This window comes from Panthera onca, chromosome E3 (assembly GCF_046562875.1).
Source record: "Panthera onca isolate mPanOnc1 chromosome E3, mPanOnc1 haplotype 2, whole genome shotgun sequence".
Classification (NCBI taxonomy): domain Eukaryota; kingdom Metazoa; phylum Chordata; class Mammalia; order Carnivora; family Felidae; genus Panthera; species Panthera onca.
In genome coordinates this window covers 17696161-17720349 of record NC_138354.1, presented here as the reverse complement: position 1 = coordinate 17720349, position 24189 = coordinate 17696161, and the positions used below count along the sequence as shown (strand labels likewise).

Genomic DNA, 24189 nt, shown 5'->3' with positions numbered 1-24189 from the left:
AAATAGGCCTGCTTATGCCCACACAGTGCTGCGAGGACTACCTGAGCAGAGTGGTTTGGAACACCTGGTCTGGGGAGGAGAGACTGGGGTGTCACCATTTTTCTCCCCATCACCAACAAGGTGGGGCTTCAGAGAAGGGACAGCAGGCCCACAGTGGAGGCGGGACTCACCTACACCAAACCATACCCTTCAACACCAGATAACTACATATCTACCAGAGATTGACATTGACCAACCAGGCACCCCCTCTTCCAGATGAGTGCTGCCACCGGTTCCAAGGCACCCAGAGGTTTTGCCTTTCCAAATTTAATTCTTGGACAATTCTTAGTTTATATATTTTTTCTTCCTTTTCTCCTTATTTCTTCCCTTCCCTAGTCTGGGTATTCAGGTTGTTGGTTTGTTTAAGCAGACATATTTAATCTATTTTCTTTATACCTGTTCTATATCTCCCTCTTTATTTTCCCCTCTCTCTTTCTCTCTCTCTCTCTCTCACTCTCTCTCTGAATTAAGCCACATAGTTCTCTGCCTGGTCAATTTTCTTTTCTTTTCTTTTTCCCTTCCACGGTCATTTTTCTCTTTGTATGGGATAAGGCCTGTTCCACCACTCCCACCACCCCCTTTTTAAAAAATTTTTTTTTCCAGGGTTACTTTAATGAACAAATCAAAGCACACCTGGTACAGAGTCCAAAACATCACTACGAGGAGGGAAATAAAGAAGCTAGAGTCACAACAACAGAGAGTACATAACACACTCCAAAAAACACCTCCTGAAGGTCCAGCTCCTGGACAGTGTATAGTAGTGCTCGCAGGTGCAGGACACAAAAGTTTCTAAAACACAGAAGGGACAGAAAACTAGCCAAAATGATGAAACAGAAGGATTCTCCTCAAAATAAATTCCAGGAAGAAATGACAGCTAAAGAATTGATCACAACAGATATAAACAATATAACTGAACAAGAATTTAGAATAATAGTCATAAGATTAATCACTGGGCTTGAAAAAAAAACATAGAAGACAGAAGAGAATCTATTGCTGCAGAGATCAAGGAACTAAAAAATAGTCATGATGAATTTAAAAATGCTGTAAATGAGGTGCAAAATAAACTAAAGGTGCTGACACTGAACACTGAAGAGGCAGAGGGGAGATTAGGTGAAATAGAGGATACAATTATGGAAAAAGATGAAGCTGAGAAAAAGAGAGATAAAAAAAAATTCTCAACCATAAGGGGAGAATTAGAGAACTAAGTGATTCAATGAAATGGAATAATATCCATATCATAGGAGTTTCAGGATAAGAAGGGAGAGAGATAGGAGCAATTTGAACAAATCATAGCTGAGAACTTCCCCAATCTGGGGAAAGAAACAAACATTGAAATCCAGGAGGCACAGAAAGCTCCCTTCAGATGCAACAGGAATCGATCTTCTGCATAACATATCATAGTGAAACTGTCAAAATGAAAAGATAAAGAGAGAATTCTAAAAGCAAGAGATCTTAAAGGGGACTCTGTGAGGAATGTTGCAAAGACTACAAAGGACCAGAGACATCACCAAAAAGATGAAACCTACAGATAACAAATTAACATTAAATCCACATCTTTCAATAATAACACTGAATGTAAATGGACTAAATGCTCCAATCAAAAGACATAGGGTATCAGAATGGATTAAAAAAAAAAAAAAGACCCATCAATTTTCTGTCTACCTTTAGACCTGAGGACACCTTCAGATTGAAAGTGAGGGGATGGAGAACCATCTATCATGCTACTGTAAGTCAAAAGAAAACTGGAGTAGCCATACTTGTATCAGACAAACTAGATTTTAAACTAAAGGCTGTAACAAGAAATGAAGAAGGGCATTATGTCATAATTACAGGGTCTATCCATCAAGAAGAGCTAACAATTATAAATGTTTATGCGCCCAATTTGAGAGCTCCCAAATATATAAAACAATCACAAACATAAGCAATCTTGTTATAAGAATATGGTAATTGCAGGTGACTTTAATATTCCACTTACAACAATGGACAGATCATATAGGCAGAAGATCAATAAAGAAACAATGGCCCTGAATGATATACTGGACCAGATGGACTTGACAGATATTTTCAGAACTTTTCATCCAAAAGCAGCAGAATACACATTCTTCTCGAGTGCACATGGAATGTTCTCCAAGATAGATCATATACTGGGTCACAAAACATCCATCAATAAATATAAAAGAATTTAGATCATACCATGAACATTTTCAGATCACAATGCCATGAAACTTGAAATCAACCACAGGAAAAAGTTTGGAAAACCTCCAAATGTGTGGAGGTTAAAGAACATCCTACTAAAGAATGAATGGGTCAACCAGGCAATTAAAGAAGAAATTTAAAAATTTATGGAAACAAATGAAAATGAAAACATGACAGTCAAAACCATTTGGGATGCAGTAAAGGTTGTCTTAAGGGGAAAACACATTGCAATCCAGGCCTATCTCAAAAAACAAGAAAAATCCCAAATACAAAATCTAACAGCAAACTTAAAGGAACTAGAAGCAGAACAACAAAGAAACCCCAAGGCCAGGAGAAAAAGAGAAATAATAAAGATCAGAGCAGAAATAAACAATATAGAATTAAAAAAAAAACAAAACCAGTAGAACAGATCAATGAAACTAAGAGCTGATTTTTTGAAAAAATAAGTAAAATTGATAAACCCCTAGCCAGACTTCTTAAAAAGAAAAGAGAGAGGACCCAAATAGATAAAATCACGAATGAAAATGGATTTATCACAACCAATCCCTCAGAAATACAAGCAGTTATCAGAGAATACTATGAAAAATTATATGCCAATAAACTGGACAACCTGGAAGAAATGGACAAATTCCTATACACCCACACACTACCAAAACTCAAACGGGAAGAAACAGAAAATTTGAACAGATTGATAACTAGTGAAGAAATTGAATCAGTTATCAAAAATGCCCCAACAAACAAGAGTCCTGGGCCAGATGGCTTCCCAGTGGAATTCTACCAGACATTTAAATCAGACTTAATACCTATCCTTCTCAAGCTGTTCCAAAAATAGAAATGGAAGGAAAAGTTCTGGACTCATTCCATGAAGCCAGCATTACACTGATTCCCAAACCAGAGACCCCACAAAAAAGGAGAACTACAGGCCAATATCCCTGATGAATATGGATGCAAAAATTCTCAACAAGATACTAGCAAATCGAATTCAACAGCATATAAAAACAATTATTCACCACGATCAAGTGGGATTCATTCCTGGGATGCAGGGCTGGTTCAATATTTGCAAAGCAATCAATGTGATACATCACATTAATTAAAGAAAGGCTAAGAACCATATGATCCTGTCAACAGATGCAGAAAAAGCATTTGACAAATTACAGCATCCTTTCTTAATAAAAAAAACTCTCAAGAAAGTCGGGATAGAAAGAACATACCGGAACATCATAAAAGCCATATATGAAAAGCCCACAGCTAATATCATCCTCAATGGGGAAAAACTGAGACCTTTCCCCCTGAGATCAGGAACAGGACAAGGATGTCTACTCTCACCACTGTTGTTTAACATAGTGTTGGAAGTCCTAGCATCACCTATCAGATGACAAAATGAAATAGAAAGCATCAAAATTGGCAAAGAAGTTGAGCTTTCACTTTTCGCAGATGACTTGATATTCCACATGGAAAACCGGAAAGACTCCACCAAAAAGCTGCTAGAACTGATACATTAATTCAGCAAAGTCACAGGGTACAAAATCAATGTACAGAAGTCTGTTGCATTTCTATACACCAATAATGAAGCAACAGAAAGAGAAATCAAGACTTCGATCCCACTTACAATTGCACCAAGAACCATAAAATACCTAGGAATAAACGTAACCAAAGATGTAAAAGATCTGTATGCTGAAAACTATAGAAAACTTATGAAGGAAATTGAAGAAGACACAAAGAAATGGAAAAACATTCCGTGCTCATGGATTGGAAGAATAAATATTGTTAAACTGTCAATACAACCAAAGCTATCTACACATTCACTGCAGTCCCAATCAAAATTGCACCAGCATTCTTCTCAAAGCTAGAACAAACAATCCCAAAATTTGTATGGAATCAGAAAAGACCCTAAATAGCCAAAGTAATGTTGAAAAAGAAAACCAAAGCGGGGGGCATCACAATCCCAGACTTAGGCTCTACTACAAAGCTGTAATCATCAAGACAGTATGGTACTGGCACAAAAAACAGACACATAGACCAATGGAATAAATAGAGACCCCAGAATTGGACCCATAAATGTATGGCCAACTAATTTTTGACAAAGCGGGAAAGAGTATCCAATGGAAAAAAGATAGTATCTTTAACAAATGGTGCTGGAATAACTGGACAGCAAGCAACATGCAGAAGAATGAAACTGGACCACTTTCTTACACCATACACAAAAATAAACTCAAAATGAATGAAAGACCTAAATGTGAGACAGGAAACTATCAAAACTCTAGAGGAGAAAACAGGCAACAACCTCTTTGACCTCAGCCGCAGTAATTTCTTGCTTGACACATCTCCAAAGGCAAGAGAATTAAAAGCAAAAGTGAAGTATTGGGACCTCATCAAGATAAATAGCTCTGCACTGCAAAGGAAACAATCAACCAAACTAAAAGGCAACTGACAGAATGGGAAAAGATATTTGCAAATGACATACCAGATAAGGACTTAGCATCCAAAATCTGTAAAGAACTTACCAAATTCAACACCCAAAAAATAAATAATCCAATCAAGAAATGGGCAGAAGACATGAATAGAGACTTTTCCATAGAAGACATCCAGATGGCAAAAAGACACATGAAAAGATGCTCAACACACTCATCATCAGGGAAATACAAATCAAAACCACACTGAGATACCACCTCACACTGGTCAGAGTGGCTAAAATTAACAACTCAGGAAACAACAGATGCTGGCGAGGATGTGGAGAAACGGGAACCCTCTTGTACTGTTGGTGGGAATGCAAACTGGTGCAGCCACTCTGGAAAACAGTGTGGAGGTTCCTCAAAAAATTAAAAATAGAACTGCCCTACAACCCAGGAACAGAACTACTAGGAATTTATCCAAAGGAAACAGGAGCGCTGATGCATAGGGGCACATGTACCCGTATAGCAGCTCTTATGGGTGCTATATAGTCAAATTATGGAAACAATAGCCAAATTATGGAAAGATCCTAAATGCCCATCAAGTGACGGATGGATAAAGAAGATGTGGTTTATATGTACAATGGAATGCTGCTTGGCATTGAGAAAGAATGAAATCTGGCCATTTGCAGCAACGTGGATGGAACTGAAGGGTATTATGCTAAGTGAAATAAGTCAGTCAGAGAAAGACAGATACCATATGTTTTCACTCATCTGTGGATCCTGAGAAACTTAACAGAAGGCCATGGGGGAGGGGAAGGGGAAAAAAAGTTACAGAGAGGGAGGGAGGCAAACCATAAGAGCCTCTTAAATACTGAGAACAAACTGAGGGTTGATGGGGGTTGGGGGAGAGGGGAAAGTGGGTGATGGGCATTAAGGAGGGCACCTGTTGGGATGAGCACTGGGTGTTGTATGGAAACCAATTTGACAATAAATTATATTTAATAAAAAATAAATAATAAAAATAAATAAATAAACATTTAAATTTTTTAAATTAATAAATAAAAGGTTTAAAAAGAAAAAGAAACTGACCAGAACCAGTCATGACCACTGACTGTCTCTGAGAATGCACATATGTCCAATGTATGAACTTTTGACATAGAAGGGCCTAAAACCCTACTCTCAGATCATATTATGGACACCAATCTCTGGTTGTGGATTGCATGAAAACATATGTAGAAGCTTCTCGCAGGCACAGATGACAAAATGACTTCAACCTTCCCCTACTTATTAATTTCCTTTATCTGATTTTGAAGTCATGTAGCTCCTCTCCCCTATAGCCAGACTCTTTTTTTGTTTGTTGCCTTAAAAATCTCTGACTCTCCCCCTTAGAGAAGGTGGATTTGAGGCTGGATTTCCCATCTCCTGGTTGGGCTGCCTCTCGAATAAACCCTTCCCATGCTGCGTATTCAATGTCTCAGTGACTGGCTTTGCTGTGCACTAGGCATACAGACTGAGGTTTGATTACCAAAGTATCCAAAGCCCTGATCTATAGAAACCAATAAATTCAACTCTTTCTTCTACAGAACAGTGTTTTAAACTATTTGAGGGCCAAGATGTTTTATTTAAAGAGGAATACTTATATGGTGTGGAAAACAAAGAAATTTAAGGCAGGGTCCCCTTTCTCTCCACATTTGCAGCCTTGTGGGAATTAATTTCTGATAGTATCTCTAAAATACAATACCCAGAGTTGAACACAGCATGAGCCAAGGCAAGCTCCAGCAATATAACCATATTCATCCAACTATGATCACCCCAGTCCTCTTGGCTTACAAGAGGCTGCTAAGCAATGGTGGCACCTGCCTGAGCTCTAAACCAAGCACAGGAGTCTCTGCTGACCCCCAGCCATCAGCTGCTTTCTTCCCCAGATACCTGGCTCCCTGCCACACGACGATAAGACAGCCCTGGAGGGTAGAAGAAGGTGATTGTGGTTCCATAGGAGTCTTCGCCATCATTCCACACTGTCACTTTCATATTCAGCTCCAGGGTACTCCCCACCACCAGAGTCTTCAAGCTAGTTGTTGGGGTAGAGGGCAGGAGATAATTCTGGGACTGGGGCTAGAAATAGTCTGGGGATAAAACACAGAGTGAGGAAGTAGGGAAGAAATGGGGTACAGGTTGTCTGTTTCTGAGCACAGGGTAGAAATGTTAGGGAGAGCCAGAGCAGGAGCTCCAGGTTCAAGAAGAGGGGTTGGGGAACCAGGGCAGGTCTAAGGAGTGGTAGCTCACCCTGAGAAGTCAAAGGAGATGCCAAGGTCATCCTGACAGACATGGTCAGTTCCACAATTCTTCTCAAAGGGAAGCTGAAAGGGAAGGCAAATGAGGTTTTCCCCAAGTTCTGGAGTCCACACCCTCCACTCCTTTCTGGAAGATTCCAGTACCAGGACTCACAGAGGCCACGAAGTATCGCTGAGCATCCACAGCCAAGACAGGCTGGAGGTTTCCAAAGGAAGGGATAGGTTTGCCCACCAGAGAGAAGTTGAGACGCAAGGTGATGGGGGTCACTGAGTCCTCCACACAGGCCTAGAGAATGGACATTGAAAACAGCAGTGGCTAAGGAATGCATCCTCACAGTCACTAGCTGTGTCCTGTTCCCTCATCTGTAAAATGTAAAATTTGTGTGCAATGACTATAATTCCACCATGCAGAACCTCTGCTTTGCCTATTTTCTGCCTTGAATTCCTTACCCCCAGCCTCCTACACAGCTCATTCATTCTATTCAGGATCTTCCCAAACTCTACCTGCTCAAGAGGTCTCCCCAATACCTTCTCTGCTCTCCTCCCTGACTTTATCCTTTTTTTTAATTTTTAAATGTTTATTCTCTTTTTTTTTTTTTTGAAAGAGAGAGAGAGAGAGAGCAAGTGGGAGAGGGGCAGAGAGAGGGAGACACAGCATCCAAAGCAGGCTCTAGGCTCTGAGCTGTCAGCACAGAGCCTGACACAGGGCTCGAACTTATGAACCACAAGATCATGACCTGAGCTGAAGTCAGATGCTCAACCGACTGAGCCACCCAGGTGCCCCGACTTTATCTTTCTTCATAGCATTCATCACTATCTGACATCTATTATCTAGGAACTTGATTGCTTTTGGCCTTCCCCTAGAGTTTCCCATGATCATGCTGTGTCCCCAGTGCCTCAGACAAGGCCTGTCTCAGAGAAGCAGTTCCTAAAAGAATCCCAGTACATCAACCCATAGCTCTCTAAACCAGTGGTTCTATCCTAAAATCCAGCTATGTAGCCTCAGCAATTACAGGTGACCCATCCATTTATTCGTTTGCTCACTCACTCATTCAGCTAACAATGTTATGCACCTCCTGTATGCCAGGTGCTGTGCTGGGGCTGAACCACAGTGAGAATCAGAACACACTCTGTTCTTTCCCTGCCCAGCCCACTGCCAGCCTCAGAATCTCTGCCATCCCCAGGACTTCAAAGTCCCCTTACCAGGAGGAGCAACCTCACGGTCTCACAGTACTGTCTCAGCCCAAGGACTCGGATATGAGTCAGATTCCGGGCTTTTGTCTCCTCAAAGATGGCACGGGGATTCTGGCGGCCAGGGTCGAGGGTCAGGTCAAAGGTCACAGAGCTTTGGAGGTCACCTGCAGGGGAAAGGAGGGGATAAGGAGAGATGAGAGAGCCAGAAATGCCTCAGGTGGACAAGGTTCAAGGTAGGAGACAGGAGTCCTGAGCTGAGGGATTCCAAGTGTCAGGGTATCTTGGGTCAAAGAGGAGAGGACTCACCCAGCCGATTCTTGGGACTTTCATAAATACGAAGGCAGACGTTGGCATCACCCAGTGCCTTGACAGAGGCTGTCTCTTCCCGACATTCAAACACAGACCTGGCAATCTCTGCAGATGTGAATTGGATATTCATCCACACCCTGAGCACAGGTCTGGTCCTATGAGTGGAAAACTGAGCTGATGGCAGGCCCTTGATCCCAGGAAGACAACGTGGGATGGGGATTGGGAGGCTGGAGTCCTACGTGGACTTAGGATACCATCTGGAAGTGTCTGAGAAAGGCTTTCTCACCTTAGCAACACCACCTGCCCCTGGGCCCCCACAGCCAGGTCCACCAGTCCATCCAGGGTAAGGTCCTGACCCCCACTCAGTGACTGCCCAAAATACTGGAGGCTGGGGGAGAGCTGGGAGCCTGAGATCCGCTGGCGAGAAAGGGAACGGCAAGTCAAGTTGAGGGTGAGGGAAACGAGTTGCAAATTAGCAACAAGAGGAACAGGAAGGTATGAATGTGGGAGACAGAAAGAAGAGGTGAGTAGTGAAAAGATGTCACCAGAAGTGCTTAAAAAGAGGAGGTGGGGTGGGGCAATGATGACTAAAGAAAAGGAAAGATCCCTAAGACATAAGTGAAGACATGGTGATTGAAAGGCTGGCCTGGCGACCTGGGTCTCATTCATTCATTAATTTACTTAGTCTCAGGTTCAATTATGGAGCCTCCACTCATGAGCATGAGGCCTTGGGCCAGGATCTGATCTTACTGTGCCTCAGTTTCCTCATGCTTCATATGGGGATAATAATACCTCAGAGTTTAGCTGTGAGTAGTAAATGAATTAATGCATATAGTTCTTTGAACAGCACCTGGAAAAGTCACTAGTCAGTTACTGATTATGATGAGTATTAGGGCTAAATGGGACCTCAGAGCTCATCTGACCCCACCTCCTACTTTTCAGACAGTGCCAAGGCCACATGACCTTTAAGAGATCAGCTCCATATCTGAAATCAGATCCTCTGACACCATGCCCAAGGCCCCTTTTTGCTCCCAAGGGCGACCATATCTCTTCAGAGGACAAGGGATGGGAAGTGGCTGTACCCATAATAAAATGCTCTGGAAACTTGCCTCCCCTGTGCATTCCTTCTCTTTTATTTCCATTGCCCCTGTAATGACAAATCCCTTGAAGAATGTGTCCTTTAAAATCTCTGGACACTGCTGGGACTGGAAGACATTAAGCATAGTCATATTAAATAAAGAGTAATTTACCAATTACTAAGGGTGTCTAGAAAGGAAGAGGCAGGAAGTGATATACAAACCCAGTCAAATGGCTTCATGCTCAAGAAAACTGATCTTACCACCATATCCTCAGGTTTGTGTGGGGCCCAGTGGGAACAGGGTAAGTCCTTCCCAGTCAAGTATGTTGTGGGATACATCATGGTGGGAAGGAGGAAAATCATGGTGGGCCAGCAAATCTGGAAAGGTCTCCTCTTAGAGTCCTTATACCCTCTTGGGTATAACTCAAGTGATATTTGCAATTGAGATTTTTCATAGATATGCTTCTAAGCAGCTGTAGCAACGTGAAGTTAAACAGGTGGTGTGGAATGAATGCAGTTTCTTGACATCTGGTGTTATTGTCAACAAAGCCTTTCACCCTCTTCTTAAACTTCCAAGTTCTTTAGTGGCGCCTGGGTGGGTCAGTAGATTAAGCGTCTGACTCCTGATTTCAGCTCAGGTCATGATCTGCTAGCTTGTAGCAGTGCAGAACCTGCTTGGGATTATCTCTCTACCTCTCTCTGTCTGCCCCTCTACTACTAGCACACCCTCACTCTTGCTCTCTCTCAAAATGAATAAGTAAACTTAAAAAAAATTCCAAGTTATTTAGAACCCCTCCCATTGTTAAACTGTATTAACAATAGTTGATTATAATACTGTAACACCAATTATATGCCAGGCACATGTGTATATTTATACTATGTATGTACTCTATATGTACTAACTCATTTATCCTCACAGAAGCAGCCAAGTGAGGTTGGTTCTCTTATTATCACCATTTTACAGATGAGGAAACTGAACACAGAGAGATTGTAATGACTAAGGTCATGTAGCTGGGAAGTAACAGAACTGTAGAGACCTTCTTTGACATTTTTGTTGTAACAACTTTTTGAGATATAGTTCACACACCATACAATTTACTCTTTTAAAGCATACAAGTCAGTGGTTTTAGGATGTTCTCAGAGTTATGCTACCATCACCAAATCAATGTTAGAACATTTTGATCACCCCCCCAAGAAAACCCATACCCCTTATCACCCACACCCATGTTCCTCATTTTCCTCCATTGCCAGTCCCTGACAACCCCCAATCTACTTTCTATCTCTGTGGATTTACCTATTCTGGACATTTCATATAAATGGAATCATACAATATGTGCCCTTTTGTTTCTGGCTTCTTTTTACTTAGCATTATGTTTTCAAGCTTCATCCATGTTGTAGCAAATACTAGTATTTCATTCCTTTCATGGCCAAGTAATGTTCCATCATATAGGTATTTATTTACAACAGAATTTATCTGCTCATCAGTTAATGGATATTTGGATTATTTCCATATTTTGGATATTATGAATAATGCCCCTATGAACATTGATGTATAACTTTTTGTGTGGACATAAGGTTTCAATTCTCTTGGGTGGAATTGCTGAGTCATACAGTAACTCTACGTACAACCTTTTGAGGAACTGCCAGATGTGTTCCAAAGTAGCTGCAGCATTTTACATTCACACCAGCAGTGTTTACGGATACCAAACATTCAACATTCTCACCAACACTACTTATGATCTATCTTTTTATTCTAGCCATGCCAGTGGCTGTGAAATGGTATCTCACAGTGGTTTTGATTTGCTGATGACTGATGACTAATGATGTTTGACATCGTTTCATGTGCATATTGGTCCTTTGTATATCATCTTTGGAGACATGTCTATTCAAATCCTTTGCCTATTTTTTAATTGAGGCTTTCTTTAACTTTTGCCATGAGAAGAAACCCTCCCTTTTCAGGAGAACCTGCCCCATGGATGAAGTACTCCTGCCTAGACAGATATTTGGCAGGATTACTAATGACATGAGGAAATAGTCATAAAGCATCAAAGGAGAAGGGGTGAATAGACAGGCACACAGAGGCAGCCCAACCTAAACTGGCAACAGGGAGCCACCAAGAGAGCCAGCACTGGGTTAGAAGTCAGGAAATTGAAGCCTCCCTCATCACCATTCCTAATCCACAATAAACCTTGGACAAATCACTGATTTTCTCCATGCCCCAGATTTCATCTCTAACATAGGTTTGCTAATGCCTGGCTTATGTACCTTGTAAAGCTGCTGGGGGATTAACAGGTCTGGATAGAGAGCTCACTCAAGAATCAAGTCCTAGATTTACAGAGGAGAAGATGGTGGCATAGGAAGACGCTGGGCTCACTGCACCTGCTGGTCACTTAAATTCCACCCACATCTGCCTAAATAACCCAGAAAACCGCCAGAAGACTAGCAGAACGGGCTCCCCGGAGCCAAGCATAGACAAGAGGTCCACGGAAGAGGGTAGGAAGGGTAGAGAGGCGGTGTGTGCTACACGGACTGGTGGGAGGGAGCCAGGATGGTGGAGGGGCAGCCTGCCTGGCAAGGTGGAATCCCCTAGTCTGGCTTGAAAAAGTGGAGGGGCCAGACTGCGTGAGTTCTGACAGCCAGTGGGACTTAACATCTGGAATGTTATAAGTCACCAGCTCGGCTCAGAGAGCAGGAGGGCGAGAGGACACCAGGAGGGAGAGGTGTTGAGCCCTGGAAGACAGAGCTCAGCTCAGCAGGGAACAAAGGCACTGGCCAGCGCCATCTCTCCCTCCCATCCCCCAGCCGAAATTCCAAAGGGAACCATTTCCTGTCACTGAAATTGCTTGCACCACGCAAACACCCAATGCTGTGCCTCTGTGGATCCATCCCTTCGACGGGTCTGCCTGCCTCCCTCCCAGTGCTGCAGGGCCCCTTGTGCAGGGGAACACTGATAGCAAAGTGAGCTAAGCCTGCCCCTCCCACCCCTGTACACCTAGGGGATCCACCCCAGCTAATATGCCAGATCCCATCAAAGCAGCACCACAAGCCTGGCAGTGTGCAAGTAGCCCAGACAGGGGCCACACCACTCCACAGTGAGTCCTGCCCCTGGGAGAGCAGGACATAAAGTACACACCAGTCTGACTGTGGCCCCAGCGGTGGGCTGGGGACAGACATGAGGTCTGACTGTGGCCCCACCCACCAACTCAAGTTACTCCAGACAGCACAGGGGAAGTGCCCTGCAGTTCTGCGCCACTCCAGGGACTATCCAAAATGATGAAATGGAAGAATTCTCCTCAAAAGAAACTCCAGGAAATAGCAACATCTAATGAATTGACCAAAAATGATTTAAGCAATATAACAGAACAAGAATTTGGAATAATCATCATAAAATTAATCGCTGGGTTTGAAAAAAAGTATAAAGGACAACAGAGAATCTATTGCTACAGAGATCAAGGGACTAAGAAACAGTCATGAGAGCTAAAAAAAAAAAAATGCTATAAATGAGGTGCAAAATAAAATGGAGGCGACCACAGCTCGGATTGAAGAGGCAGAGGAGAGAATAGGTGAATTAGAAGATAAAATTATGGGAAAAGAAGAAGCTGAGAAAAAGGGAAATTAAAAAATCCACGACTATGAGGTGAAAATGCAATGAAACAGAACAATACCCTTATAATAGGAATTCCAGAAGAGAGAGAGAAAGGGGCTGAGGTGTACTTGAACAAATCATAGCTGGGAACTTCCCTGATCTGGGGAAGGAAAAAGGCATTGAAATCTAAGAGGCACAGAGAACTCCCTTCAGACATAACTTAAATCGATCTTCTGCATGACATATCATGGTGAAACTGGCAAAATACAAGGATAAAGAGAAAATTCTGAAAGCAGCTAATGCTAAATAGGCTCTAACTTACAAAGGTAGACAGATGAGAATAGTAGCAGACCTATCTACTGAAATTTGGCAGGCCAGAAAGGAATGGCAGGAAATCTTCAATGTGATGAACAGAAAAAAAATATGCAGCTGAGAATCCTTTATCCAGCAAGTCTGTCATTCAGAACAAAAGGAGAGATAAAGGTTTTCCCAAACAAACAAAAACTGAAGGAATTCATCACCACTAAACCGTCCTTACAAGAGATCCTAAGGGGGAATCTGTGAGTGAAATGATCCAAGAACCACAAAAGACCAGAAAAATTACTACAAGCATAAAACCTACAAACATCACAATGACTCTGAACCTATATGTTTCAATAATAACACTGAATGTAAATGGACTAAATGCTCCAATCAAAAGACATAGGGTATCAGAATGGATAAAAAAACAAGACCCATCTATTTGCTGTCTACAAGAGACTCATTTTAGACCTGAGGAGGTCAGGTCCATTCATGCTACTGGAAGTCAAAAGAAAGCTGGAGTAGCCATACTTATATCAGACAAACTAGAATTAAATTAAAGGCTGTAACAAGAGATGAAGAAGGGCATTATATAATAACTACAGGGTCTATCCATCAGGAAGAGCTAACAATTATAAATGTCTATGCACCAAATACGGGAACCCCCAAATATATAAAACAATTAATCACAAACATAAGCAAACTTATTGATAATAATGTGGTAATTGCAGGGAACTTTAATACTCCACTTACAGAAATGGATAGATCATCTAGACACAGGATCAATAAGGAAACAAGGGCCCTGAGTGATACATTGGATCAGATGGACTTGACAGATATATTTAGAACTCTGCATCCCAAAGCAACACAACATACTTTCTTCTTGAGTGCACATGGAACATTCTCCAAGAGAGATCACATACTGGGTCACAAAACAGCCCTTCATAAGTATACAAGAATTGAAATTATACCATGCAAACTTTCAGACCACAATGCTATGAAGCTTGAAATCAACCACAGGAAAAAGTCTGGAAAACCTCCAAAAGCATGGAGGTTAAAGAACACCCTACTAAAGAAGGAATGGGTCAACCAGGCAATTAGAGAAGAAATTAAAAAATATATGGAAACAAATGAAAATGAAAATACAACGATACTAATGCTTTGGGATGCAGCGAAGGCAGTCCTGAGAGGAAAATGCATTGCAATCCAGGCCTATCTCAAGAAACAAGAAAAATCCCAAATACAAAATCTAACAGCACACCTAAAAGAAATAGAAGCAGAACAGCAAAGACACCCCAAACCCAGCAGAAGAAGAGAAATAATAAAGATCAGAGCAGAAATAAACAATATAGAATCTAAAAAAAACTGTAGAGCAGATCAACGAAACCAAGAGTTGGTTTTTTGAAAAAATAAACAAAATTGACAAACCTCTAGCCAGGCTTCTCAAAAAGAAAAGGGAGATGACCCAAATAGATAAAATCACGAATGAAAATGGAATTATTACAACCAATCCCTCAGAAATACAAGCAATTATCAGGGAATATTATGAAAAATTATATGCCAACAAACTGGACAACCTGGAAGAAATGGACAAATTCCTAAGCACCCACACACTTCCAAAACTCAAACAGGAAGAAATAGAAAACTTGAACAGACCCATAACCGGTGAAGACACTGAATCCGTTATCAAAAATCTCCCAACAAATAAGAGTCCAGGACCAGATGGCTTCCCAGGGGAATTCTACCAGACGTTTAAAGCAGAGATAATACCTATCCTTCTCAAGCAGTTCCAAAAAATAGAAAGGGAAGGAAAACTTCCAGACTCATTCTATGAAGCCAGCATTACTTTGATTCCCAAACCAGACAGAGACCCAGCAAAAAAAGAGAACTACAGGCCAATATCCCTGATGAATATGGATGCAAAAATTCTCATCAAGATACTAGCAAATCGAATTCAACAGCATATAAAAAGAATTATTCACCATGATCAAGTGGGATTCATTCCTGGGCTGCAGAGCTGGTTCAACATTCCCGAATCAATCAATGTGATACATCACATTAATGAAAGAAAAGATAAGAACCATATTATCCTGTCAATCAATGCAGACAAAGCGTTTGACAAAATTCTGCATCCTTTCTTAATAAAAACCCTCTAGAAAGTCAGGATACAAGGAATATACTTAAACATCATAAAACCATTTATGAAAAGCCCACAGCTAATATCATCCTCAATGGGGAAAAACTGAGAGCTTTCCCCCTGAGATCAGGAACATGACAGGGATGTCCACTCTCACCGCTGTTGTTTAATATAGTGTTGGGAGTGCTAGCATCAGCAATCAGACAACAAAAGGAAATCAAAGGCATCAAAATTGGCAATGATGAAGTCAAGCTTTCACTTTTTGCAGATGACATGATAGTATGCATGGAAAACCTGATAGATGCAACCAAAAGTCTGCTACAACTGATACATGAATTCAGCAAAGTCGCAGGATACAAAATCAATGTACAGAAATCAGTTGCATTCTTATACACTAATAATGAAGCAACAGAAAGACAAATAAAGAAACTGATCCCATTCACAATTGCACCAAGAACCATAAAATACCTAGGAATAAACTTAACCAAAGATGTAAAAGATCTGTATGCTGAAAACTTTAGAAAGCTTGTGAAGGAAATTGAAGAAGATATAAAGGATTGGAAAAAGATTCCGTGCTCATGGATTGCAAGAATAAATATTGTTAAAATGTCAATACTACCCAAAGCTATCTACACATTCAATGCAATCCCAATCAAAATTGCACCAGCATTCTTCTCGAAGCTAGAACAAGCAATCCTAAAATTTGTATGGAACTACAAAAGGCCCCGAGTAGCCAAAGTAATTTTGAAGAAGACCAAAGCGGCAGGCATCACAATCCCAGAATTCAGCCTCTACTACAAATCTGTAATCATCAAGACAGCATGGTATTGGCTCAAAAACAGACACATAGACCAATGGAATCCAATAGAAACCCCAGAATTAGACCCACAAATGTATGGCCAACTAATCTTTGACAAAGCAGGAAAGAATATCCAATGGAAAAAAGACAGTCTCTTTTTTTTTTTTTTCAACGTTTTTTTATTTATTTTTGGGACAGAGAGAGACAGAGCATGAACCGGGGAGGGGCAGAGAGAGAGGGAGACACAGAATCGGAAACAGGCTCCAGGCTCCGAGCCATCAGCCCAGAGCCTGACGCGGGGCTCGAACTCACGGACCGCGAGATCGTGACCTGGCTGAAGTCGGACGCTTAACCGACTGCGCCACCCAGGCGCCCCAAGACAGTCTCTTTAACAAATGGTACTGGGAGAACTGGACAGCAACATACAGAAGGATGAAACTAGACCACTTTCTTACACCATTCACAAAAATAAACTCAAAATGGACAAAGGACCTGAATGTGAGACAGGAAACCATCAAAACCCTAGAAGAGAAAGCAGGAAAAAAACCTCTCTGGCCTCAGCAGCAGCAATTTCTTACTTGAAACATCTCCAAAGTCAAGGGAATTAAAAGCAAAAATGAACTATTGGGATCTCATGAAGATAAAAAGCTTCTGCACTACAATGGAAACAATCAACAAATCTAAAAGGCAACCAACGGAATGGGAAAAGATATTTGCAAATGACATATCAGACAAAGGGTTAGTATCGAAATCTGTAAAGAGCTCACCAAACTCCACACCCGAAAAACAAATAACCCAGTAAAGAAATGGGCAGAAGACACTTCTCTAAAGAAGACATCCAGATGGCCAACAGGCACATGAAAAGATGCTCAATGTCGCTCCTCATCAGGGAAATACAAATCAAAACCACACTCAGATATCACCTCATGCCAGTCAGAGTGGCTGAAATGAACAAAACAGGAGACTACAGATGCTGGAGAGGATGTGGACAAACGGGAACCTTCTTGCACTGTTGGTGGGAATGCAAATTGGTGCAGCCACTCTGGAAACCAGTGTGGAGGTTCCTCAAAAAATTAAAAATAGATCTACCCTATGACCCAGCAATAGCACTGCTAGGGATTTACCCAAGGGATACAGGAGTGCTGATGCATAGGGGCACTTGTACCTCAATGTTTATAGCAGTACTTTCAACAATAGCCAAATTATGGAAAGAGCTTAAATGTCCACAAACTGATGAATGGATAAAGAAATTGTGGTTTATATAGACAATGGAATACTACGTGGCAATGAGAAAGAATGAAATATGGCCTTTTGTAGTAACATGGATGGAACTTAGTGTTATGCTAAGTGAAATAAGTCATATAGAGAAGGACAGATTCCATGTGTTTTCACTCCTATGTGGATCTTGAGAAACTTAACAGAAGACCATGAGGGAGGGGAAGAAAAACATGGTTAGAGAGTGAGGGAGCCAAAATATAAGAGACTCTTAAAAACTGAGAACAAACTGTGGGTTTATGGGGGGTGGGAGGGAGGGGTGGGTGGGTGATGGGTATTGAGGGCACCTGTTGGGGTGAGCACTGGGTGTTGTATGGAAACCAATTTGACAATAAATTTCATAATAAAAAAAAGAAAAAAGAAAAACAGAAAAAGAAAAAAAGACACATAATAATTAAAATGGCAAAAAATAAAGAGAGAACCTTGAAAGCAGCAAGAGAAAACCAAACAAGAATATTTTATCCAGCAATGTTAACATTCAGAATTGAAGAAGAAATAGTTTCCCAGGCAAAATTTAATGGCCCTACCTATGGCATATTATTTTAAGTATACATGTGACAGTTATTTAAAATACTGGAAATGTCAAATACATGTTATCATTATAAAATCATTTCTAAACAAAAGTTTTTAGCTCAACTTACTTGAGCTGATATTTAATGAATAGAAAAAATTAATTAGAAGCTGGGAAGGGCACTGATGCAGGGAACGGGGCCAAATATTATGATTGCTGGCTTTGAGGCTGACTTACCTACTTCCTGCAAAGAATGTCAAGGACAAGTTGAACAATACCCTTCTTCCTCCTGTGCTAAGGGGTCCGTAGCAAATAGCACCCTCCATCAGTTCTGTGAATCTGTGAACTTCTCTTTGTGTTTAGAACCACAAAATGATTTTTGATTATTTTCCTTAACACAAAATGTAAAGATATCTTCGTTTCCTCCATCTACAGTACACCTCATCTTTTAGACACAATCTTGAATGAATTAACATTTCATACATAATTTTTAATTTGGGACTTCCCTTCCCAAGCAAAGCTTGAGGGTAACTAATATTTCGCTGAATTCAGCAACTGTAAAGATTTCCAACTGCCTCAATTGTATTATCATTTGTCTCAGCAAAATTTTTGCTTGTTTTGCACTCATTAAAAAAACAATAAGGGCATATTGCAAACAGATATTAAAATATTTATAAAAACCACACAGTGTCATAAAAGTATCTTTCTCCTAGGCCTGGTGATGAATGTTCCAAGGTTCTGATTCCTCCAACTTGCTGCAGGTGATATTCCTCAACTCTAGGTATCTTCAGGGCACTTAATGGGGGTTCTATACTTGGCAGAACCACCAACTCTCTGTAAATTTTTTAAAGTTTTTGATATGGTAATTTATAATAAATACATATTTGGTCTTTGTCTTTTTTCTGGCAAAGAGCTCCTAAAATTCTTGGAATTCCCAAGTGATAAGAACAATATAGGTGTCTCATGTTACAAGGTGAGGTTTGGAAAGCACCTAAAAGTGGGAACTGGTTGCCAGTAGAGTCAAACATGGAATTAGAAGGTTAGAAGTTTCAGTCTCAACCCCCCCTCCCCAATTTCCTGGGAGGGGAGAGGGGCTCTAGTTTGAGTTCAACCACCAAAGAGCAATGACTTAATCAATCATGCCTATGTAATGAAGCTTTCATAAAAATCCAAAAGCAGAGTTCTGGTAGCTTCTAGGTAGGTGAACAAGTAAAGATCTGGGAAGATTGCCATGATTGCCATGAAGCCTTCATGCTCTTTCCCCATACCTTGTCCTATGCATCTCTTGCATTTGGCTATTCCTGAGTTACAACCTTTTTAATGGATCAGTAGTTTGGTAAGTAAAGGGTTTTACTGAGTTTTGTAGTTGCTCTAGGAAATTACTCAAATCCAAGGAAGGGGTTGTTGCAGACCTTCAAGCTATAGCCAGTGGGTCAGAAGCACAGGATTTATGTATTGGTTTAATATGATTTTAGATCCACTAGCAAGACAAAATAAAACTTGCTTTCATAAGTAAAGTTGTTTTGATAAAAAAATAAAAGAAAATAAAAAAGTTGTTTCAGGATGTCATTATCTCATCTTTTCTCACTAATAAAAACTCAGTAGCTCAGCTGTTGAGGGCCCTGCTGGAGGCTTATCAGTAAAAATATGTGAAGAAGCAACCCTGAAAAGGGGACATTAATACAACAAATACCAAGAGTTTGTGAGGACTATCCAAGAGTGTTTAGTATGGTCAAGGTTACAATTGGCTGATCTAAATAGCCTTCTGAAGACCTTGGGGGAAGTTAGCTCCTGCCATGGTAAAACCAGCAGTGATGAAAGCCATGCAGCAACCTAATGTAGAAGATCATCTTGCCCACTTACACCTTGCCATTGTTCCCTATCACATGCTGTAGCACAGGGGAATTTTACCTTTGCACTGGTAGCTGGACATCAGTTCTTGGTTGGCTAACCTATCTCTGCTGAGTATCATTTTGCCCTGTATTTTAACCTTATAAATCTATTCCTGGACTTTGATACTTTGGACCTTTTTTCATGTTTTTGAGAAACATTTGTGTATGCTTAATTATAGAATATTCAAAACACAAAGGAAATTACAAAGAATAAATACCCTTATCTACCCTTATCCCATTTAACAAATGTTAAAATATTAAAGTATTAGATACCAAATATCAGGAGTTGAATGTTAAGTTTAACAAATTTAGAAGTTCCCTTTCCACCTCATCTGAGGTAATCATTGTTCCATATTCTATCCTCATAGATTAGTTTTGCCTGTTCATACAAAATGAATCAAACATTTTGCAGTCTGGTGTTTGACTTCTTTTCCTAATGACAAAGTTGAGATTCATCCATATCGTTACATCAATCTGTAGTCTGTTCTCTTATTATGGACTAGTAAACCCCTTGTATGACTACTAAGCCTATTTGCCAGTTTGATTATACATTTTCCTCTTGATGGAATCTGTTTTTTAATTTATTTTAATTTTTTAAATTTAAATTCAAGTTAGTTAACATATTGTTTATTATTGGTTTCAGTACAATTTAGTGATTCATCACTTACATATAACATACAACAGTGCTCATCCCAACAAGTGCCCTCCTTAATGTCCATCACCCATTTAGCTCACCCCCACCTACCTCCCTTCTAGCAACCCTCAGTTTCTATTCTGTATTTAAGAGCCTGACACAGGGCTTAAACTCATGGACCATGAGATCATGACCTGAGTTGTAGTCAGTCACGTAACCGACTGAGCCACCCAGATGCACCGAGTCTGGTTTTTTAAACAACAGCCTAACTCGTGCTCAATCCCCAACACTGCTATCTGAGGGGGAGGTCTGCCTTTCTCCAGACTCACATCCATGTGGTGGGGCATCTTCAGCCATCTGTTTTACCCCTCCCAGTCATATGCACTTTGGTTTCTGGGCCCCAGGGGGGGTCCCAGGATTCCCTGGGTATCAACTGGGTCTCAAGGGATGGGGGAGGGTGGACTTCTGGGAAAGCCAGGCCCTGGACAAGGAAGCCAGATCTCTAGAGGTGGTGGCAGTGGGAGAGTATGGGCGATTTTCTCCAAGGGTGTCTTTGGCCTCCTGTCCCTGCCTCTGTTCTATGATTAACCAAAGACTTCCTCACTGTGCCCCTCCTTCTGTTACTTGAAGGCCTGAGTCATTATTTTAATTCTCCCTGAGGACACTGAGCATCCTTCAGTGCTCTATTGCTCAGCTCTTCACTTCTCCTTCGATACGCTGCTCAATGATGGCTTTTGGAATTATGCTCCTCTTAGATGGTAAGTGGGGCCTCAGAGCTGGAAGAGGTCTGTCTTGTCTCTGAGACAGACCAGAGGTCTCTATCTGGTAGGGCATTCTGGGGCTGGTGGTCAGCTCATATAGCTCTGTGGAGGAGGTGAGGCAAGGGAGTGCCTTAGTGTCTAGAGTCTGGTGTGGAAAGAGGAATGGCCTGGAATCAGGGGAGGGTCATAACCTGAGCAAAGATGAGATAAGATGGACTCATAGGCTAACTTTGGGTGGAGAATAAACTACTTCTCCACATTCCCCAAGGCTTCCCCCCACCTTCTGTCAGGCCCCTGGTGTGTGTGTGTGTGTGTGTGTGTGTGTGTGTGTGTGGTATGGTTGACAGGAGTCAGCCTCAGAGCCCCAGGGGGGAAGGCCATAGAAGTCACTAGGGAAGGGAAACTTTGGATATCTCATCCTTGGTCCTTGGTTTTGATTTCAGGTAGGTTGTTCCACGACTGCCAAGAGAATAGTCCAGAAATTGAACCTGTAACAGGATCACATTTCTGTGTCATTTGAAATGATTTGTGTGTCAGTCAAAAATCAGATTCCACACAAAAATCCAGACTTTCAGCTTCTCTTGAGACATGGGAAGGTCTGGAGCTCTGAATTCTAGACCCTGGTAATGCTTACCTCCTTTAAAAGGGCCACATTCTCTAAGTGCCCATAATTCCCTGGTACTCACACCACCCACTTCACTCACTGATGTCACCCTCTTGGCCTCTGAGACATTTCAGTCTGAGACTTTTGGCATCATCCTACTTGTCTGGTCATAGGTTCTTTTTTCAAACTCAGAAATAGAATCATCCTTTGAGGAGATTTGGGATGTGAAGCTCCCTTGCATGTGGCCATGGTAGGGTTATGGCACCTTCAACATCTGACCTTTTCCCAGAACCCCAAGATTCAGTTGTTTGGACCTTTCCTGTCACATCCTGGCCTAATGGTTTATATTCTTAGAGCTTCCCTACTTTGGGGTTGGAGTTGACTCCTCAATCCAGAGACAGCTGGGAATTCTAGTAGAAATGGAGAAGAAACCTGCTGTCTAGGAGTGAGAGTTGTGGGAAAAGCCCTTGAAATGTAGGGGACCTTCCACTGAGGTTTTTGAGCTTAGTCACCAGAGAGGAGAATGTGAAGGATCAGGAGAGTGGGTTGGAATCCTGGCTCTACCAGGGACTTCCTGTGCAGTTCTGGGTCAGCCAACAAATAGTAAGTAATTAGTCACCTGTTAAGGGCCAGGCACTGCCTCAGGCACCAACACAAGATGGTTGCAGTCCTTGTTGTCTTAGAGCCTAGCACCAAGGAAGGGGGGCATGGGAAACACATAATAATAAATAATTAATCAAAAAATTCTAAGTCTGTTTCCCCATCTGGACCTTAGGGTGGGCCATGATGTAATTATTAATGGTGTCCCTTTCATTCTCAGAAGGTCTCAGTTTAGGAAATGAATTGTATTATCATAAGGGGCATTCTTGAGCTAACATACCATGAGGTGACAGGCTCAATTTCAGGTTGTACATGTCCTTTGAAATATCCTTGAGGGGGCATTTCTCTGGATTGTTGCCCTTTGTATTGTGGTTTGATTATTGTTGAGGAAGGGAGAGACAGGAGCCACACAGATGGCAAATCAGGAAACAAAAGAACACCCTTCTCCTGGGAAGATGAGCTGGACTGGGGTGGGCATCAAGATCCCAAAAGTCAGGTATCCAGAGGAGATGAGGCTTCTCTGACTGTTCCTCCCACCCTCACTTCCCTCTCCATATTCCTCAGTCATTGCTTCTTATTATGGGTTCAACTTGGATGTGGAGGAGCCCATGGTCTTTCAAGAGGATGGAGTTAGCTTTGGACAGAGTGTGGCCCAGTTTGGCAGATCGAGGTAAGCCCTGCCCACTCTCCCCACCCTCACCCCTTCAGCCTTCATGCAAATGGATGAACATGGATTAGGAGGTATCTGGAGGAAGGGCAGCATGGGCAAAGTCTGACACCACTGACACCACTACTACCAACTATTCACGGTCCCAGGAAGGGTCACAAACTCTGGACAAGACACTCCTTCAGGAGGGAGATCTTGAATCTCCTCCAGACAGGTCTCGCCTCATGGCATGTGACCAGTGTAAGTGACCAGTACAGTTACCCTTGCACTTGTAATAATGTTTTGCAGTCTTCTTCTTGAAATTATTAAGAATTGATCTTAGCATTTGTGTGTGGTCATTAAGATTGATGGGGAAGTGGAGATGTGCTGGAGGCTTGGAGCTTTGGCTCACATGCAGTCTAGCCTTCTGTGGAGTGGTTCTTAGCTTCCTGCTTCCCCACACCTATCCAGTGACCCCTGCTGCCCTCAGCCCCTGGTATGAGTTAGGCAAGGTCAAGGTTGGCTGTGCACAGTTTTCCCAGTCTGTGGGGTTTGCACTGGCCCTGGGAAAATCCCTGTGCCTTGGGGAAATCAACACTAAATAGCAAACAGGTAAAGACAGGACAGGTAAAGAGGAGGATCATGGGGAGGAAAAAAAAAGGGAAAAAAACTTTTTTTCTCCCAGAATAAAAGGCCCACATTTTTATCTCACACTGGGACTGTCAATTATGTACCTCACCCTGCTTCCAGAAACTCACATTCTCAGGTCCCAGCAGCAGGGACCCAAGTTGTTAAAGTCCCAATGTGATGCAAGTGTAACGGAAATCTGGAGGCATAAGAAGGAAGAGATCAAACCCAGGAGGGAATTCTAGGAAGGCTTCACAGAGGAGGTCAAGTTGGCAATGAGCCTGAGAATACAAGAAGATTTCATTGGCCAAGAA

The 24189-nt window shown here is 41.7% G+C and overlaps 2 protein-coding genes across 5 annotated transcripts in view; one reads left to right on the top strand and one right to left on the bottom strand.

Moving 5' to 3' along the window:
- The window catches only part of LOC132674244 (integrin alpha-X-like), a 29952-nt gene extending 17122 nt beyond the window's left edge, over positions 1 to 12830 (bottom strand). The window contains exons 1-6 of the mRNA XM_078440034.2: positions 8712 to 12830; positions 8423 to 8580; positions 8126 to 8280; positions 7077 to 7208; positions 6915 to 6988; positions 6558 to 6699 (exon numbers count right to left, since the gene is read on the bottom strand). Coding sequence (XP_078296160.2) covers positions 6558 to 6699; positions 6915 to 6988; positions 7077 to 7208; positions 8126 to 8280; positions 8423 to 8580; positions 8712 to 9094 — 1044 coding nt within the window. The 5' untranslated portion in view covers positions 9095 to 12830. The remainder of the gene's footprint in view (positions 1 to 6557; positions 6700 to 6914; positions 6989 to 7076; positions 7209 to 8125; positions 8281 to 8422; positions 8581 to 8711) is intronic.
- The window catches only part of LOC132677228 (integrin alpha-D-like), a 165255-nt gene that overhangs the window by 122618 nt on the left and 18448 nt on the right, over positions 1 to 24189 (top strand). For 3 of the 4 annotated variants that reach the window (XM_078439927.2, XM_078439925.2, XM_078439924.2), the window contains exons 1-2: positions 21266 to 21395; positions 23167 to 23272. The exons of the other annotated variant lie outside the window; for it this stretch is intronic. In XM_078439927.2, the coding sequence (XP_078296053.1) occupies positions 21362 to 21395; positions 23167 to 23272 (140 nt within the window). In that variant the 5' untranslated portion in view covers positions 21266 to 21361. Of the gene's footprint in view, positions 1 to 21265; positions 21396 to 23166; positions 23273 to 24189 lie in introns of those variants that run through there. 4 annotated transcript variants of the gene reach the window in all.